The sequence below is a fragment of the Mustela erminea genome, chromosome 19 (assembly GCF_009829155.1).
Source record: "Mustela erminea isolate mMusErm1 chromosome 19, mMusErm1.Pri, whole genome shotgun sequence".
NCBI classification, from domain to species: Eukaryota; Metazoa; Chordata; class Mammalia; order Carnivora; family Mustelidae; genus Mustela; species Mustela erminea.
Window position 1 is genome coordinate 10269623 of NC_045632.1, and position 17388 is coordinate 10287010.

The 17388-nt window shown below is 63.2% G+C and overlaps 2 protein-coding genes across 5 annotated transcripts; one reads left to right on the forward strand and one right to left on the reverse strand.

Moving 5' to 3' along the window:
- Positions 1-946: 946 nt before the first annotated feature.
- On the forward strand, positions 947-14168 carry CNOT3 (CCR4-NOT transcription complex subunit 3). Of its 4 annotated transcripts, none has more exons than XM_032324430.1 (18): positions 947-1216; positions 4831-4908; positions 5025-5092; positions 5339-5413; positions 5527-5616; positions 5764-5892; positions 5995-6090; positions 7086-7308; positions 7404-7537; positions 7821-7877; positions 8464-8848; positions 8929-9052; positions 9565-9763; positions 11098-11197; positions 11292-11490; positions 11756-11888; positions 12542-12667; positions 13821-14168. In XM_032324430.1, the coding sequence occupies exons 2-18, from the start codon at positions 4884-4886 to the stop codon at positions 13917-13919; spliced, it is 2262 nt and encodes a 753-aa protein (XP_032180321.1). In that variant the 5' UTR covers positions 947-1216; positions 4831-4883; the 3' UTR covers positions 13920-14168. The 4 variants fall into 4 exon arrangements, with proteins under 4 accessions (XP_032180321.1, XP_032180323.1, XP_032180322.1 ...); XM_032324432.1 differs by having other exon boundaries at positions 7089-7308; XM_032324431.1 differs by having other exon boundaries at positions 4834-4908.
- On the reverse strand, positions 14124-17336 carry LENG1 (leukocyte receptor cluster member 1). Its single transcript, XM_032324519.1, has 4 exons — positions 16937-17336; positions 15834-16013; positions 14977-15239; positions 14124-14418 (listed from the first exon to the last, which is right to left on the reverse strand). The coding sequence occupies exons 1-4, from the start codon at positions 17066-17068 to the stop codon at positions 14145-14147; spliced, it is 849 nt and encodes a 282-aa protein (XP_032180410.1). The 5' UTR covers positions 17069-17336; the 3' UTR covers positions 14124-14144.
- Positions 17337-17388: the final 52 nt, after the last annotated feature.

The window sequence follows — 17388 nt, forward strand, 5'->3', positions numbered from 1 at the left end:
GTTCAGCAAACAGTTCCTGTCTTCCCGCGGAGGCCAGCTCCGGGAGAGCACACCGGAATCATCCCGGAGTGACGGAAGCGGCGCCAGAGTGGGAAAGCGGGGATCCCCCGAGTGCCTTCTGCAGCGTCGTGCCAGCGCCGAGGACACGGACGTGCAGGGAGTAGGACCTCCTTGCAGCTTCCCCACCCCTGCGGGCGTGCAGGCGCGAGCGACGTGGGGCGCCGTCCACTGCTCCCTCCCACCCGCAGGACCCGGTCCCGGACCCGTGCCAAACACAGGCCAGCTGCAGGGACACGAGGAACGCGGGAGGCTGCCCTCTACACCGGCCAGGGGTAATGGCAGCAGGCAGGGCCACCGAGGGGACCGCTTCCCTCCGGGGGGCCCCAGGGCGGCTTTGATTGGCAGGCGACCTCCGCCCGGCCCCCGCCCGGAAGGCACTCGTCTGCCGCACATTAGGTGTGCTGCCTTTCACGCCCACGCGCCATGCCTTCCTCCACTTTCCCCACCCACTTCCGAACCCAACCAATAGCTTCAGGGCAGAATATCCTCTCACAACCAATTACAAACGGCTCTAAACTTGACGAACGTCTTCCCGCCCCTGATCAGCCTAGCTCCTCCCCCCGGCCAATTGGTTTAGGAGAAGGGGGTGGGTGTATCCAATCAGCACGACCGTGGCCTCTTGATTGACGCACGGGCCCTCGCGCTGGCGTGTTGTGCCCTGAGGCGGGGAGGAGGAGGAGCGGGGAAGAAAACCTGAGCCAATCCTAGCAGCCTGCGCCGGAGGCCAATCGAACGCCGCGCCTTGGAGCGACTGCCCAATCGGCGAGAGGAGGCCGGCTGCATCCCTGCCAAGGACCAATAGGGAGCGTCCGAGGGGCAAGAGCGACAGGCCGCAGGAGCAATCACAGGCCTATATTCGGGTCTCGGGGGCGGGTCGGCGCCAGAGACGAGAAGAGAGGAGGGGAGGCCTCCTCCGCCGCCGCCATCTTGGACCGGGCCCGGTCAGCTTCCGCGGAGCCATCGGCAGACGCCGCGGCCTCCCTTGAGCCCCGACCCCGTCGTCAGAACAACCCCGGGCCCACTTTCCCCCACCCCACTTCCGCTTCGCGCCGCTATCGCGATAGCGCCCGGACCCGGGGCGCGAGAAAAAGGCGGCGGGCGCTCGCCTCCCCCGCCTGTCGCGATACGCTCCTCAGCGGCGGCGCCAGCTCCTGTGGTGAGAGCGTCAGGCTCGACTGGGCCAGACCCCTTCCCCTCCTCCCCCGGCGCCACCGCCGCCTGTCGCGACATGGCCGCCCCCGGCCCCCCGACCCCCGGCGTGGGCTCCCGGCAGGGGCGGCCGCGGCACCCGCCGCTGGCCTCCCCCCCGCCCCCGCACCCTTCTCCGCGCCCCGCGGCCGCGCCGGGGGTCCCCTCCCGCGGGGGTGCGGGCGAGCGGGGCTGCTCCTCTTCGCGTCGGTGCGGGCGGCCGGACGGCAGACCCCCGTGGGCGCCGGGCCCGCAGGCGGGGCGGGCGTCTCCGTCCCCCCATCTGCCCCACGGCCGGGCCCCCTGCACGGCCCGCCGGCCTCCGCCAAAGTTTGCCCTGCAGCGGAAAGTCGGGGCCCGGGGCGCTGCGCCTGCGGGGCGGGCAGGGGTGCGGGCCCGCCTCGGGTCGCGGGTTGCCCCTCTGCCGGGCCGGGTGATGTCACTCCCACTTAACGAGCGTTGTGCCGGGCGCAGGGCTCCCCCGTGGCGCCGCTGCCCGCTCCGTGCCGCAGCCGAGGTCCGCCGTGGGCCGTGCAAGCACCCCTTCCTCCCCCAGACGCCGCCCCTGCCCGTGGGTGTGGGCGTGCTGGCGCCTCCCCCCGCAGCCCGCGCGCGCCCCCGGTCACGCCGGCGTTTGCCGGGGGTCCGGGGCTCACGCGTCCCCCCTCGCACGCAGTTGGAACCCGGGGAGCTAAGGCCTGGCCCTGGGATGTGCAGACTGTGCTGGCTGGGGTGCGCCTTGTGCTCCGGGGTCAGGGAGCTCCGTCAGGGTTGCCTTCCCCAGGCGCAGGGTCCTGCCCTTGGCGGTGCCCAGGCTGACGCTTTGCTCTCTTGCGCGGTCCCCCTGCGTGGCTCTAAGGCTTCTGCCCTCCCAGCCCAGGGGGTGCTGGAGATATCACGGAGACACGTCGCCGCTGTCCCTTTGCTGTCTTTCCCAGCTGGGGTTCCCAGACCCCCGCCCTGGCTGTTGGGCCTCCCAGTGGGGACACAGCTGCCTGCACCCCAGGCCCGAACACGTCCCTCTCCCAGAGTCCCGGCGCTCTTTGGGGTGGCAGCGGCAGCCTCCCAGTTTCGGACTGCCTGCCGGCGCTCCTGTCCTGGTGCAAGGCCTCTTCACCAGAGGCCGTGACAGCCCCCAGGGTTGTGTTGGGTCCCAGGCCTGAGCCTTCTACTTTCCTGCCCTGGTGTCCTCAGGTCTCTGGGACTGTGCCCTCAGCCCTCAGCTGAGGTTTCGGGGGCTGTCCATTCTCTGGGCCCCTCAGTGAAACGGCTCTTGGCTGCTGTGAGTCTGGCACACTGATCACCCTCCCTGACCTAGAACGGGCTCCTTGAGGGGCGAGACCTGGTGAAGCCTCCTGGGCCAGGGTTCCCCGGTTCCTCAGTTCTGTTTGAGACCCCATGCCATGAACGAGAAGGCTCTGGGGTGCCTGAGATGCCCGCCCCCGCCCTGTCTCAGGGTGAGCCTACTGTGGTTACTTCCCCTGGGAGATCTTGGTGGACCCCCGTAGGAGCAGTGGGGGCCCCCAGCCCCGTAAGAACAGGGTTTTTCTGTGCTTGTACCTTCACTTCAAGGCTCAAGCTCCACGTTTCTCCCTCGTCCTTTGCTGGGGGTGGGGCGGTCTGTCTTCAGAGGGAGGGGCTGTTACCTCTGTGGGGAAGGCTGCTGTCCACTGCAGCGCCCAGCTGGGCCCATGATGCCTCCTGCAGATCCCGTGCTGTCCTCTCTGGGCCTGAGCTGCTCCCTGCTTCGAGGGTCTGAAACCTCACCTCCCTGGGCTGAGGCTCTTGTTCCCCTGGCCCCATGCCTCCGACTCCATGAGGGCTTGTTGCTCCCTCCGTCTGTTCCCTTCTTGGGGGCATCACCACCTCCTCTAAGCTAGATGACCCGACTCCTCCATGTGGCGTGCCTTGTGTAGGGCTGTAAACTAGGCGTCCTCTTTTCTGGGCTGGAGGCAGGCAGTGCAAGGTCCTGTGTCACATCCCTGTACCTACTTTGGAGCAGTAAGAGGAGTTTCTGTGTTGGGGTCCTGGCCCTCTCCCGAGTTCCCAGGCCAAAGGCCCTTCCCCCATTTCGGTTCGCATCCCCTCTGGGCTACTGGCTACCTCTCCTTCCCGAAGCTGGGATTGGGCCCCACCTCAGTGTGTCAGCTGGCCCTGGGCCGGGGGTATAGCCATTGTCTCGGTCGGCCCTCGGTGCAGATTTGTGCCCCCTCCAGTCTAAGGTGTCCTAGCCTCTCCCTACCATCCAGAATGGACTCCTGTGGAGGGGGCTGGTATACACAGCTTTAGGACTTGTCCTTCTCAAGCGTGGTCATTCGCTGTCCCGTCGGTAGCTGCTAGCCACCTGCAGTGAAGTAACTGAAGTAAAAACAAAAAGGTCTACTGTTTTGTGCACAAGCCACATCTTCAGCGTTCAGGGGTACAGCTACCCCTGATGTGGAATGTTTCTATTGTTGCAGAAAGTGTCTTCGGTTGGGACTGTTTTTGTGGGTGAGGATCCTCTTGGTGTGGCCTCCCTTTGGGTTGAGGCTCTTAGTCCTCAAAGCTGCTCTGGGGCACCCTGCCCTGGGCCTCTCTTAGGGAGCTGTGCTTTTCAGTAGAGGCCCCCTCTCTGGGGGGTGACCTTGGGCAGTGCACGAGTCCCCTTGGCCTAACCCCTCTGCAAGGCTCCTGCATCCCCCCCCATCTTGATATCAGACCCTAAGTTGTGGCTTCTTCCTGGGCCAGAGCTCCTGGTTTCCTCTGGGCTGCATGTACTTTCAGGGTGAAGACGCCCCACTCTCTAAGTACTTACTGGGCACACGTCCTAGTGGTTTATGTTTTCCCGCATCTGTGTCACCATCGCATCTGATCAGTATCTCCTTCGTGTGCACAGACAGCTCTCCTACAGCTGAGGTCCCCTTTCACTCTCCTGGCCCTCTCTGGGGTGATGCCTTCTGCCCCCATACATCTAATTCTTTGGGTTGGGTTGTCCCCCGTGTTTGAACGACTGCTGTGGAATAAATTTGGTGGTGTACAGCCCTCTTCTGCTTGGGACCCAGCCCTGACAAACGACGGGTGTGTTTAGCTTTTCCTGATTTTAGGCCCTTCCCATCTCCCCTTGCTCCCACTCCATCTCCTACAGTTACTAAACACAGACAGCGTCTGGCTCTTTTTCCCGCAAAGTTTTCATCTTCTGAGCTGTCTGAGGGGTCACTTCTCTGGTGTTAGGATTCTAGTCACCTGTGTGCCCTACCCCACTGTGGGCCTTCCTCCCCTGCACCCAGCCGTGGGCTGCTTGGCCGCTTCCTGCTCTAAATCATCTAGAGCGTCATCTGCAAGAAGGTGTTCTACGCTCTAGGAATTTCTCACTTCCTGGGAAAAAGTACATCTGGTTCCTTGTTTCAGCAATCTTCCAGAGAACTCAGCCCCTGTGCTGGGCTGTCTGGGCAGCATAAGTAGAACTCGGCCTGATCTCTGTCATCAGATAGTAAATGCGTCTTCCCTTTACCATGCCACGTACCCTCCCATTCCCAGCCTCGTTCATATCTTGGTGTCTGGACCAGCCAGGGAGTAAACACGCGTCCCTTCCTTCTCTCTCAGCAGCGTCCGTCTCCAAGAGAGTATGAAGAGCCTGCATCTGTAGGGCAGGGAAGATGGCGGACAAGCGCAAACTCCAAGGTACTGGTCTCCTCGCCCGCTGCCTGTGTAGCCACATGCTCACTGTCCTCAGAGGTCCTCCTCGGATGCCTGCTGCCTTGGCAGGGTGCTCACAGCCTTCTCTCGTCCCTGGCCAGGTGAGATTGATCGCTGCCTCAAGAAGGTGTCCGAGGGCGTGGAGCAGTTTGAAGATATCTGGCAGAAGGTACAGGGCATGGGACCCTAAAGATCTGGGTCTCCGGGGAGGAGAGCACAGGACGAGGTTCAGGTCTGTGGGTGTAGGCCAGGGAGAGGGGTTGTGGGTCCAGGTGCTGAGGACCTAAGCAGCAGCTCTGAGATGGACTGGGATGGGGGGTGGGTGTCGCCAGCCCTAGGAGACAAGTTTTACCCCTGGAGTGGGCACGAGGGCCCCAAGTCCCACACTGACGCCTGGGCTCTCTTCATCCCTCAGCTCCACAATGCAGCCAACGCGAACCAGAAAGAAAAGTATGAGGCTGACCTAAAGAAGGAGATTAAGAAGCTCCAAGTGAGGGGACTAGCCTGGATTCCTGTGTCCTGAGGGCGGAGGGAGGAGGGGCTGGCGGCCTCCGTGCCCGGGTCTGAGGCGGTGGAACTGTCTCGCTTTTCCTCCACCTGCAGCGGCTGAGGGACCAGATCAAGACATGGGTAGCGTCCAACGAGATCAAGGACAAGAGGCAGCTCATAGACAACCGCAAGCTCATTGAGACGGTAGGAGCCCAGAGCCTGGAACCTGAGAGGTGGGAGGTGGCTGATTCCTGGGTCCCCAGAAGTCCCTAGAAGAGGAAGGTTTCTCCCTCCCAGGGGGAAGGGAAGAGGCAGTGGGCTGAGATCTCTTTCCACCTGTGCTGTCCACAGCAAATGGAACGGTTCAAAGTTGTGGAGCGAGAGACCAAGACTAAAGCCTACAGCAAAGAGGGCCTGGGCCTGGCTCAGAAGGTGGACCCTGCCCAGAAGGAGAAGGAGGAGGTTGGCCAGTGGCTCACGGTGAGTCAGGGAAGAGAAGAGGAGGGGACCTCAGGGCCCCAATCCCGGGCATCCATGGGGACGGCTGGCTGACCACCTGCTTTTGCTCGCCCTCTCCCCTAGAACACCATCGACACCCTGAACATGCAGGTGGACCAGTTCGAGAGTGAAGTGGAGTCGCTGTCCGTGCAGACACGCAAGAAGAAGGGGGACAAGGATGTGAGTGGGGGACCCTGCGCCCAGGGGAAAGAGACGGGCTGGGGCGAGTCGGGGGGTTAGTGGCCACTGGGGGTGACCCATGTTGGTGAACCAGTCTTGGGTCCAGCTTCAGTAAGCAGTGGCACCCTGGAAAGGAGGAGCAGTTTGGGGTAACATGCTGGGTTCTGCCGGGGTCGCTGACGTAGCAAGAGTGGTTGGCCGCACGGGGTGGGGAGGTCTGAGGGCTGAAGCCGTGGCATCCTAGTTCTGAGAAGGCCCAGGTCCTGAGGCCACAGGGAGAGACGAGGCTCATTTGCGCTGAGAAGAGCAGTCTTGGGGCAAAGCCAGATCTAGGGGCCCCGATGCCGAAACTCTGGGGTCATAGGGTGTGGGCTCAGGGGGCTGCAGAGCACATGTACTTGTTGGCACAGGAAACATAGAGAATGGAGAGCTGGGTCCAGGATGCGGGGCGGTGGGAAATGAGCCCGGTTTGGGCGTCTGAGCCTCAAGGGGTTTGGGAAGCTGGAGCCTGAAGGAGAGATGGAATAGGTCATTGTGGAGGGAGAGGATTTAGAATTGAGGCCTTGGCCAGGGCTGGCGCCTGGAGAGCCCAGGGACTAAGCTGCTGAATGTGTATCCCACAGGGTGGGCCGCGTGAGGACAGAGATGCCGGCTCCCTGCAAAAGGGCGTCGTCACTGTTGGGGTTAGAGCAGATGGGGGTGCGATGGGCTGCAGTTTGGAGGTCTGGGCTGTTGGGCGCTGCAGGGGGCCATGGGGTAGGAGCACAAGACTTTCTGGTTTTGGGGGAGCTTCCTGGGGTGTCTGGGTGGGAGCTGGGGATCCTTGAGGGGCTGGGGTGGGGCACAGACTGACTCCATACTGCCTACGGCAGGAGGGGCCGGAGTGGAGCCTCTGGGTCTCTGCGGGGGTCGGGGACTGAGGACAGGTTCTGTGGAGGCAGGAGGGGCCTGGCCAGGCGCCCTGCAGCCCCTGAGCCTGGCCCTGGGCTCGCCAGCAGAAGCAGGACCGGATCGAGGGCCTGAAGCGGCACATCGAGAAGCACCGCTACCACGTCCGCATGCTGGAGACCATCCTGCGCATGCTGGACAACGACTCCATCCTTGTGGATGCCATCCGCAAGATCAAGGATGACGTCGAGTACTACGTCGACTCGTCCCAGGACCCCGACTTCGAGGAGAACGAGTTCCTCTACGACGACCTGGACCTCGAGGACATTCGTGAGGCCCGGGGCTGGCCTGCGGGCATGGGGCAGTGAGGGCCCGGTTGGGGGGGTGTCCCAGCCCGTCGAGCCTGCCTCTCCCTGCCCCCACAGCACAGGCGCTGGTCGCCACCTCCCCCCCCAGCCACAGTCACATGGAGGATGAGATCTTCAACCAGTCCAGCAGCACACCCACCTCCACAACCTCCAGCTCTCCCATCCCGCCCAGCCCGGCCAACTGCACCACGGTGAGGAGGTGACCCAAGGAGAACCTGAGGGAACTGAGCAAGTGGGGGCTTGGTGTCCTGGGTGCGGGCCCTGAGGATGGGTCCTGGGCGTGTGGCGCGGGCAGGGAATCGAGGGTTGGAGTCCCTAAGGAGAGCAGGCCCCGGGCTGTAGAGGCTGGCGGGGTGCTGGCTCCCCGGTGAGGCTCGGGACACAGGCCCCACAGCGGTCCCGGGGGCATCAGAGTTGGGCCTCTCTACTGGGTCCCTCGAGCTGACACCAGTTTCACTCGGCACCCCACCTCAGGAAAACTCTGAAGATGATAAGAAAAGGGGACGCTCGACGGATAGCGAAGTCAGCCAGGTAGGTGTGACCTTCCGGGGCAGGAGCATGTGCTTCAACCAGGGTGTCAAGGAGTGGCCTGCTGGGAGGGCTTGAGGGGAAGTGGGGAGGTTCTCAGGACCCGGGGTGTGCAGCGAGGGCTGGGCCGCGGGCCACCAGGCAGTGCTGGGTGGCAGGCGTGTCCCTGCTGCTTTCTGGGGGCTGGTCAGCAGCGGCCCTTCCAGTTACTTTGTGAGCCTTTCAGTGACCTTCAGAGCCACTGGCCCATTTCAGGCTGCTTTTCCTTCTCTTGGACTGTTAGCTGCTTCCAGCTGATCTTCCCTTGAGGACGTAGCTGCTGTCCTGACGTCCGGGGGTGGGGGGGTCTCCCCTGTGGGCTGCCACGGGGAGGTGTCCACGCAGGATGTGGGAAGCTGGGTGTGGACGGGAATGCGTGTGAGTAGTTTAGGTGTCAAAGTGGTGATTGAAGCTTTGAGGGTAAGGTCAAGGGGAGGGGACAGCTAGGGCAGCCGGGCACTGCAAGGATGGTGGAGCCCCGCTTGGGGCAGGGGGGCTCAGCAGACCCGCTGGCCCAGTGGGGCCTGACCCTTTTCTCTCTTCCCTGCAGTCTCCAGCCAAAAATGGCTCTAAGCCTGTCCACAGCAGCCAGCACCCTCAGTCCCCGGCTATGCCGCCCAGCTACCCACCTGGCCCCCCGCCTGCTGCCTCCGCCCTGAGCACTGCCTCTGGCAACAATGGGGCCTCTACCCCAGCAGCGCCGGCGAGCGCCCTGGGCCCCAAGGCCAGCCCGGCTCCCAGCCACGGGTCAGGCACCCCTGCCCCCTATGCCCAGGCTGTGGCCCCGCCAGCCCCCAGTGGGTCCAGCAGCACCCAGCCCCGGCCGCCCAGCGTCCAGCCTGGTGGGGGAGGGGGAGGCGGTGGAGGGGGCGGCAGCGGCAGCAGCAGTAACAGCAGTGGAGGCGGAGGCCCTGGCAAGCAGAACGGCGCCACCAGTAAGCAGGGTGGCTGGGGGGGGGGCGGGGTGGGTCCTGCCGTGGTCAGCCCGTTCTCATGCCCTGTTTCCTGCCCCCAGGTTACAGCTCAGTGGTGGCAGACAGCCCAGCAGAGGTGGCACTCAGCAGCAGTGGGGGCAGCAGCGCCAGTAGCCAGGCTCTGGGCCCCCCGTCGGGCCCCCACAACCCACCTCCCAGCACCTCGTGAGTGTCTGCCCCTGCCTTTGCCAGGACTTCGCCCACCTGGTCGGGCGTCATGTCCCCACTTCTTTCCTCCCAGGACATAGTATCAGTCAGTCCCTTAGCTTGACCCTTTGGAATGTTTTAAAACATTTCTCGGGCAATCGGGATTGTTCTTAGAGTCCCCTCACGTCCCCTTTCCAGAGCCTGCCCTAGACCCACCTGACTCCCCTCCAAAAGCTGCTTGTTCAGTTCTCAGGTCAGACCTTTCGAGAGGGTCCTCATTTCTCAGAAGTTTGCCCCCAGAAAGACTGTGACGTCCGAAGGACAATAGGGAAGACCTTCTTCCGGGGTCTGCCCGACCGCCAGGCTCTGGGTGGGCCACCTCACGGGGCATCTGCCTGAGGCGACCCATGCTGTGGGTGGAACACTGACCTCTCCCTTGGTCCCCGTCCGTAGACTGGTGCAGAGGTCCGACTCGTCCCCCACTTGCCCAAGCCTCCTGTTCTCTGAGCCCTCTTCTCCCTCCTTCCCAGGAAAGAACCCAGTGCGGCAGCCTCAGCGGGAGCTGGGGGTGTAGCTCCAGGCTCAGGGAACAACACAGGGGGACCCAGCCTCCTGGTGCCACTTCCTGTGAACCCTCCCAGCTCCCCGACACCCAGCTTCAGCGAGGCCAAGGCAGCCGGTGCCCTGCTCAATGGGCCTCCGCAGTTCAGCACTGCCCCGGAGATCAAGGTGGGCCACAGGCTTCCCTGTACGTGTGCTTTCCCCTTCCTCTGGGTCTGCTGGCCACCCCCACCCCATGCACCCTCGCCTGGTCCCCAGGCTCTGGCACTCTGCAGCTCTCCTGTGCTCTGACTTCCCACCGTCCTCTCTATCCCCGTGTCCCCTTGCTCCGGCACACACCCCACCTTCTGGCTCACCGCCCTCCTTTTCCCTTCACTGGCGTCCACTCTGGGCCATGGTTCATGCTGGGTGAGCACACCCAGGTCTTCCACCTCCTCTATAGGAAGCCGACCAGGACTGCATGGGGCTGGGGGCAGTGGGTGCTGTGGACCCGCAGAGGTGCCTTGGACTTGGGGCGATGGCCCAGCAAGGCCTTGGCGAGGAGACCTAAACTGGGAGCGGTGGGGGTCCCAGGGTCAGGAAAGGCTGAGGAAGGGGTGGTTCTCTTGTGTCTCTCGTGCCAGGGTTGCAGGAGGGCCGCTACTGGAGCGGGGGAGAACGCTGGGGCAGGGCTCCGCAGATACGAGATGGGGGCACAAGTGGGCTGCAGGGCTGCGAGCGTGGTCGGGTGTCCTGGGGAGGCAGTGGGGTCCTGCCAGAGTCCGAAAGGGGAGTAGGACGTGGGACTGAATTTCTAGGCCTGCGTTTAACCTTAGCTCTGCCGTGTCAGAGTCTGGGCCCCCGTCCTGCATGGCCTTCCCTCTGGACAAAGCAGGTGCTCCCAGTTGCACCCCTGGTATGACAGGACACAAGCCCTGGGGATGGTGTGGGGCCCAGAGTAAGCACGTGGTTCAGAGGTCCCACAGACAGGAAATTTACTGCGTGTCTCTGAGGAGGAGGGGTCTGCTGGCTTGTGAGTGGAGAAAGGACAGAGAAGGATGGGGCTAGACCAGTCCCTCTGGGGCCACTGAGAAAAGCATGGGGGGCGGGAGGGTGTGAGGGTCAGGGTCGCGAGGACGGGGCGATCGGTAGGCAGCACAGAGGCCTGGGCAGGCAGCACTACCTGCAGGCCCGCCTGTCTGCCAGCGAGGAGCTGGGATGCCATGGGTGCCAGGAGACTGCCCCATGGCCCTGTGCCAGCTGGACAGGGGGGTGGGGCGCACGCGGTGTAGCATCCTGGGCAGTGGGGTGGGGTGTGCAGGCCAGTGTTCCCGGACCTGCCATTGTGGTCCGGCGCGGTAGGGGCCCCAGCAAACAGCCACTCCTCAGATGCTGCACCTGCCCCCACATCTGCACCATCTCCCCGTTAGGTGGGGTGGCAGCAGGGCTCTTCACGCTGGTGGCCTTGGCCCGACGCCCACCGGAGGACGTGGAGCATGGTGCCAGCACTCTTCTCTTCGCAGGCCCCGGAGCCCCTGAGCTCTCTCAAGTCCATGGCGGAGCGGGCAGCCATCAGCTCCGGCATCGAGGACCCCGTGCCAGCGCTGCACCTGACTGAGCGAGGTGTGGGTCTGGGTGAGGCGGAAGGCGGCTGGAGAGCGGGGGGACAGGCCCCCCACCAGCCTCACCAAAGGGACTGTCCCCATTCCCCCCACAGACATCATCCTGAGCAGCACATCTGCCCCACCAGCCTCCGCGCAACCGCCCCTACAGCTGTCAGAGGTGAACATCCCACTGTCCCTGGGCGTGTGTCCGCTGGGGCCTGTGCCCCTCACCAAGGAGCAGCTGTACCAGCAGGCTATGGAGGAGGCTGCCTGGCACCACATGCCTCACCCCTCAGACTCAGAGCGCATCCGGTGAGGCACCGGGACCCCTAGGCACGTGGGAGGCGGTCCAGGCAGGGACCTGGTCCCCTGGTCCCGGGACATGAGGTCAGGCCGGGCACTGGACTTGGAGCTGTCCATGAGAGCTGGGGTCCGAGGCACTTGGGGTGGGGATGACCAGGTGCTAGAGACCTTGCCCCTGAGCAGCGGGGCACAGGGGGCAAGTCGTGGCTACGATCTGGTCCACGGACCACAAGGCCTGTTGGGCATGGCCGCCAAACCTCCTGTCCCTTCACAGACAGTACCTCCCCCGGAATCCCTGCCCGACGCCCCCCTACCACCACCAGATGCCACCCCCACACTCGGACACCGTGGAGTTCTACCAGCGCCTGTCAACAGAGACGCTCTTCTTCATCTTCTACTATCTGGAGGTACAGCAGGGCCCCCGGGGCAGCCTCGGGCCCCCCGGCTTCGCCGCCACCGCCGCCGTCCCCCCTCGGGCTGGAGGGGTGAGGTGGGTGCCCCACTGCGGCCACCGGGACCGCACCCCCTCCCCATCCCCCAGTCCTGCCCTCCCTGCCCCCCACTTCCCTGATAGGCAGACCCGTCCCTGTCCACACACTTCAGCACAGACATGTCTGTGTTGAGGTCGAGGGCCAGGTCGGTCCACTGCGGGGACCAGGGAGCCTCAGCCCCACTCCGGCCGCCCGTGGCTGTACCCACAGTGTCCATCCCCATGCAGTCTCGCCAGCCCCTGGAGGCCACTAGGGAACTGTCCCCTCTGCATGACCCCAGGGAGTCGTGACAAGCTCCCCCTCCCAGTCCCAGTCCTGCCAGGGGAAGCTTTCTAACTACCCGTCCTCTGCACTCAGCACGCAGTAGTTTTTCTTCTCTTGAAGCTGCTCTGAGCGGTTTATACCCGCTGACCAGCAGTGGTAGGTTCCATGCCCCAGCCCCTCAGCAAGTGGACTGACCGGCCCCACCTCAGCCTATGGCGGGCCCCGGGTCAGCCTGAGGCCCTGTGCCCCGTGCCTCCACCAATGTGGGGGCCCCCTGACCCCTGCTTCCACCCTTCCTCCTCCAGGGCACGAAGGCGCAGTACCTGGCAGCCAAGGCCCTGAAGAAGCAGTCGTGGCGATTCCACACCAAGTACATGATGTGGTTCCAGAGGCACGAGGAGCCTAAGACCATCACCGATGAGTTTGAGCAGGTGAGGGCCCCTCCCTGTGCCCCGCCCACCCCCTGCCACCAGCATGAGCCCTGTGCTCTGCGGGGGGGCCCCTGTCATCTTCTCCTCTCCATGGGCTGCTAGTGGTCCCGTAGCCCCTGGGCCCATACTGTGCGTGCTGCCTCCCACCTGGGAGCATGAGCCGCTCCCCGACCCGTCCCTCCTCCCCCAGCAGAGCTGGGGCTCTGCAGCACACACGAAGGGGGATGCTAATCAGAACCCCCATCTGCTGCACTCCACTTGGGTTTGAGGCCAGCCCAAGCTGGGTGACCTTGGGCGAGTGGCTTGGACCTGTCTCCCTCTCCTCACACGCAAACACAGGCTGCCACACCCCGTGTGCAGTTGTTACCAGGACTGAGTTAATGACGTGTAAGTACTTAACACGACCACTCCGTGGTCAGGTATCAGCATCAGGCGTGTATTTCGTTTCCAGTAACTCTGAATCACTATATTCCGCATTGGTCTCTTCCACCAAATATTTGCCCGAGGCCAAGTACTGAACAAAGCTCTGTCCTCCTGGAGCTCAGTCCCCTCACCTCCCTTCTTTCAGCTTCCTTGCAGCATTTCAGACAATCACGCAGACCCGGCCTCCTTCCCCATCCTCAGCTGTTAACCCGATTCCCTGTCCCATCTTGGTTTGGGCCCATGCACTCCTCCAAGTGCCCGTCAAGGCCTCCCTCCTTCAGAAATATCACACCACCACGGTCACCAATAAAACATCTGTCCCAACAGCGTGCCTGGCTGTAGACTGAGCCTGTTCCGTTCTCTCGGATGGGGTAACGGCCTCAGGGTTGTGTGAAAACTAAATGCTAGGACCCAGCTCGGGCACCGAGCGCCAGTTCTGGCCCTCACGCCGCAGCCATCCAAGAAGCCGCAGACACTGTGTAAATATGCCTGGGGTAGAGACCCAGCTGGGGCCTCTCCGCGCCTCCCCATTCCCTCTGACAGGGGCAGGAGAGCAGAAACCCTGCCTGAGAAGAGCCTGGTGAGGGTGGAGGGACACGGCCTGTGCATGCAGGGCCCCTGGCCCAGCGCCTGGCACATCCCTGGCCCTGAGCTCTGTCCCCTTTGTCCGTGCAGCCCAGAGCCCCTGCACCTCCTCGCCCACTCACTGACCACCTTCTCCCCTGGCCAGGGCACCTACATCTACTTTGACTACGAGAAGTGGGGCCAGCGGAAGAAGGAAGGCTTCACCTTTGAGTACCGCTACCTGGAGGACCGGGACCTCCAGTGACACCGGCCCCTTCCTCCACCCTCCCCACCCCCCCGCATGCTGACACCCACCCCCTGCCCAGGCGAGGGCCCTGCCCTGGAAGACTGGGGGAGGCCCCAGGCCAGGGGCAGCCCTCTCCCCCAGGAAGCAGCCCCACCTGGGGGCCCCGGGGGCAAGGGCTGCCCCCTCCTCCCCTCCCCAGTGAGGGACATTTTTTGGTAAACCTATTTTCATTTTGGAAAATATTTATGAATAAATAGTTTTATATGACGGCTGGCAGCTACGGCCTCTCCTCTCCCCCCAGGAGTCAGTGAGCACTTGGGTCTTGCTGGCGGGACGCCGGGCCCACTGGGGGTTGAACTGGGAGTTGTACCGCCTCCGCCGTTCATCGGCCTCCTCTTCAGGCTGGTCTTCCTGGGGAGCTGTGCCTCGGACTCGGGCCAGCAGGGCCTCTGCACGAGCCCGTTCCGTTGCTTCCCGCCGAAGACGTTCAGCTCGAAGCTGGTCCAGGGATGGGGGCCTGGGGGAGAGGAGTCAGGTCAGGAAGTTCACAGCCCCTGGAACACTCCCCCAACCCCCACCTTGCAGAAGACGTTCTGGACTGTGAGGCCTGGGGGTGGGAAGCTGGCTTCATGCTCCGCACAAGGATCCCATCATCACCCTTTAGTCAGTGCCTCTCCAGATCCAGAAAGCTCCCTGTTAATCAGCTGAAACAACACATCCAGGCTTCAGTTTCCCCTTCTGTGGATGACCCAACTGTCTGCTCGGGGGGTTGTCCTGCTGGGGACACAAACCTGCTGACCCCATGGCTCTCAAACTCAAAACCCCCGAGACCTAAAGCTTTCTGGGGTCTAACCACTATTTTGCATGGAAACACTAAAAAAACCTCAAAACGAGGCTAGGTGTCCTGTACCTGCAGTGTCTCCCCAGAAGCCACCGGCCACTCCACACTGAACACTGCCTAGGATCTCAGGAAAGCAGGCTTGCCGTGTCAGGGTCCCAAAACTGCATGTGGAGAGCGGCCTCTCAGCCGCGCAGCCCCAGTCCTCGAGCCCACAGGCCAGCCCAGCTTGCTTACCCTTCTGGGCGCTGCTTCTCGGGCACCCCCTTCCTCTTCATTTTGTGGCCGCCATCCTCTCCGCTGTGCCGCCGCTTCCTCCGCAAATGCTTCTCCATCTCCCGAAGAGGGTCCAGGCGGTTCTTGATCTTCTCATCTGGACCTGGGCCAGGCTGGGGGGCCCCTCGCCCCGGGGGGAGCTGGTACCAAGGTGGCTGAGTCTGGGCTTCTGCTGCACTCTGGCCCAGGTATGTCAGGATGCCCAGAGCTTTCTCCTGCCTCTCCTGAGGGGAACAGAAACTAGGGAGGTGAGGATGTCCCCTCGGGGAGCCCTCCACGTGACCACACAACACCTGAGGCTCCTGGACAGGCAGAACTAGCATTAGCCAGCCCAGCAATGTGTTAAGGACAGTGGGGCTCATGCCCTGGACAGTAACAAGCATCGGGGAAGGACAGGGTACAGCCGCTTTAGGGTTCAGAGGCAGGCAACTCTGGGGAGATAAACTGAAGACAGACCTGAAAGCAGCTCGCAAAGTAAAGGAGTGAGGCAAGACAAAGGCAAGATGAGGATCTGGTAGGAATCCCTGACAGCAGGTGAGGTGATGGACACTGAAAGAGCTCCGTAACCCTCCCCTAACCCCTAGAGGGCCCTGTACCATCAAGGGGTTTATACCTAACAGTCCCATACCTGGGCGGGGAGGGGATTCCAGCACCCACTTCCAAGCCCCTTGCAGGCCTGGATGGCAATAACCCACACTCTGAGTGCGGTGTTCCATACTGAGCTCATTTCATCACCATCCGCCCCCCCACGGGCCAACTATTCCAGTCAGTCACCCCCAGGCTCTACCCAGGACTCACTAGGTGCGGGGACAGCTTACTTTCTCCAGTCGCTTTTCTTCCTCGTACTCTTTATTGCCTCTGGTCCCCCCTTTCCCTTCCTCCAGCAGCTCCCGAAATAGGTCCACAGGGCCAGAACCGCCGGCTCCCGCCTCTGCTGATTCGAGCTCAGGGAGAGAGCTCCGGTGCCTGGCTTTGTTCCGCAAGAATTCTGTGCGGGCCTAGGGAAAAGAAAGTTACAGGCAGAGCATTCAGAACCTAGACGGGACTCCAAGGACTGGGAGACGGTTTCTGAGTATGTCGGAGGGAGCCCCAGTGCTGGTGCTGGGGGCTGTAAGGAAGAGTACATGGACCGGGGAGACAGGGGAAGGAGGCAACACCTGGGCCTGTACGCTGCCGCTCGGTCAACCAGTAGGGTCCCAGGCTCAGGTAACACAATCAAAACAGCTGTGAAGGCAGACCAAAACAGGGTAGCGGGCGACCGGAACTACAGGTAGGGCTCCCAGTCACCGCCCCGGAGACGACGAGCAATCTCTACTGACAAAAGCGAACTTTAAAAACGCAGATCACCTCCGGGCCCGACTGGACAAAGGATTGCAAACTAGAGATTAGCAGTTGCACCGTAAGCCCCGGGGGGGGGGGGGGACGGCAAGGAGCTCGCCCCACCATCGTGGCCCTTCGGAAGCCATCCCCCCCCTTTGCACGAGAGAGGGACATTGCCCCTCCAACCACGAATGGTGCTTGAGAGGCCGCAGGTCAGGCGCTCTGCGAGCATACAGTAGGCGCTCAACAGGGAGGTTGCGCAGGCAAACTAAACGGGACCGAGTTTCCTTGAACTGCGCAAGGATTCCTTTTTTCACCAGCCCCTCCTGTGCCAGGCACTCTGGCCTCGCGAACTACGCGAGTGGGGGAAAACCTGGGCAAGGGGGAGGCGCAGGTGGGGCCCCCCGCAGCGGGTCGGGAGTTGGCACTGGGAGATGGGGAGGCGGGGGCCACGCAGGTGGGGCCCGGCGCTTTCAGCCGCGCCCAGCCCCGCCGGCCTCACGGGACGCAGCGCGCCTGCGCGCTACCCCAGCATCCGGCCCCTCCCCACACGCCTGCGCGCTCGGCCCGGGAGTCCCGCCCGACCGCACTCGGGGCTTACCTCCTGCTGGGCAAGCAGCACCCTCCGCTCCCGCTCTTTCTCCTCCTCCCGGGCCTGAGCCTCGTCACGCCGCACGCGGGCCACATTGTCCTTGTTCCGGACGTGCCAACTCTTCTTGGGCAAGATATTCATGGCGTCTCAGCCGTCCGCCGACTGGCAGGCCCGCCTCCGAGTACTTCCTATTGGCGAGACGATGACCCTCCCTGTGGTTCCTGCCGCAGTCACGGATTGGTCCTGGGCTGACTGCCACGCCCCCCAGTCCGTAGCGACAGCTTATTGGCTGAGATGTCGAATTTGGGGTTGGCGTAGCTTAGCAACCGCCTCTTATCAAGCGTCCGAGCCCATCACGTGTCCCCGCCCCGAAGCTACCGGATGCGGCAGCTGATTGGCTGGCATGCGCGTCCGGTCCTCGAGGCCTCTACATTTGATTGGCCTGTGTCCTGCTCTTCACC

Bases quoted from the DNA above. Each gene is read 5' to 3' on its own strand.
- CNOT3 (XM_032324430.1), top strand. From the start codon at position 4,884: ATGGCGGACAAGCGCAAACTCCAAG. The intron at 7,878-8,463 runs GTAGGTGTGACC...TCTTCCCTGCAG, and splicing joins CGGATAGCGAAGTCAGCCAG to TCTCCAGCCAAAAATGGCTC. The intron at 11,198-11,291 runs GTGTGGGTCTGG...TTCCCCCCACAG, and splicing joins GCTGCACCTGACTGAGCGAG to ACATCATCCTGAGCAGCACA.
- LENG1 (XM_032324519.1), bottom strand. From the start codon at position 17,068: ATGAATATCTTGCCCAAGAAGAGTTGGCACGTCCGGAACAAGGACAAT. The intron at 15,240-15,833 runs GTAAGCTGTCCC...TGTTCCCCTCAG, and splicing joins AAGAAAAGCGACTGGAGAAA to GAGAGGCAGGAGAAAGCTCT. The intron at 14,419-14,976 runs GTAAGCAAGCTG...CCTCTCCCCCAG, and splicing joins GAGAAGCAGCGCCCAGAAGG to GCCCCCATCCCTGGACCAGC.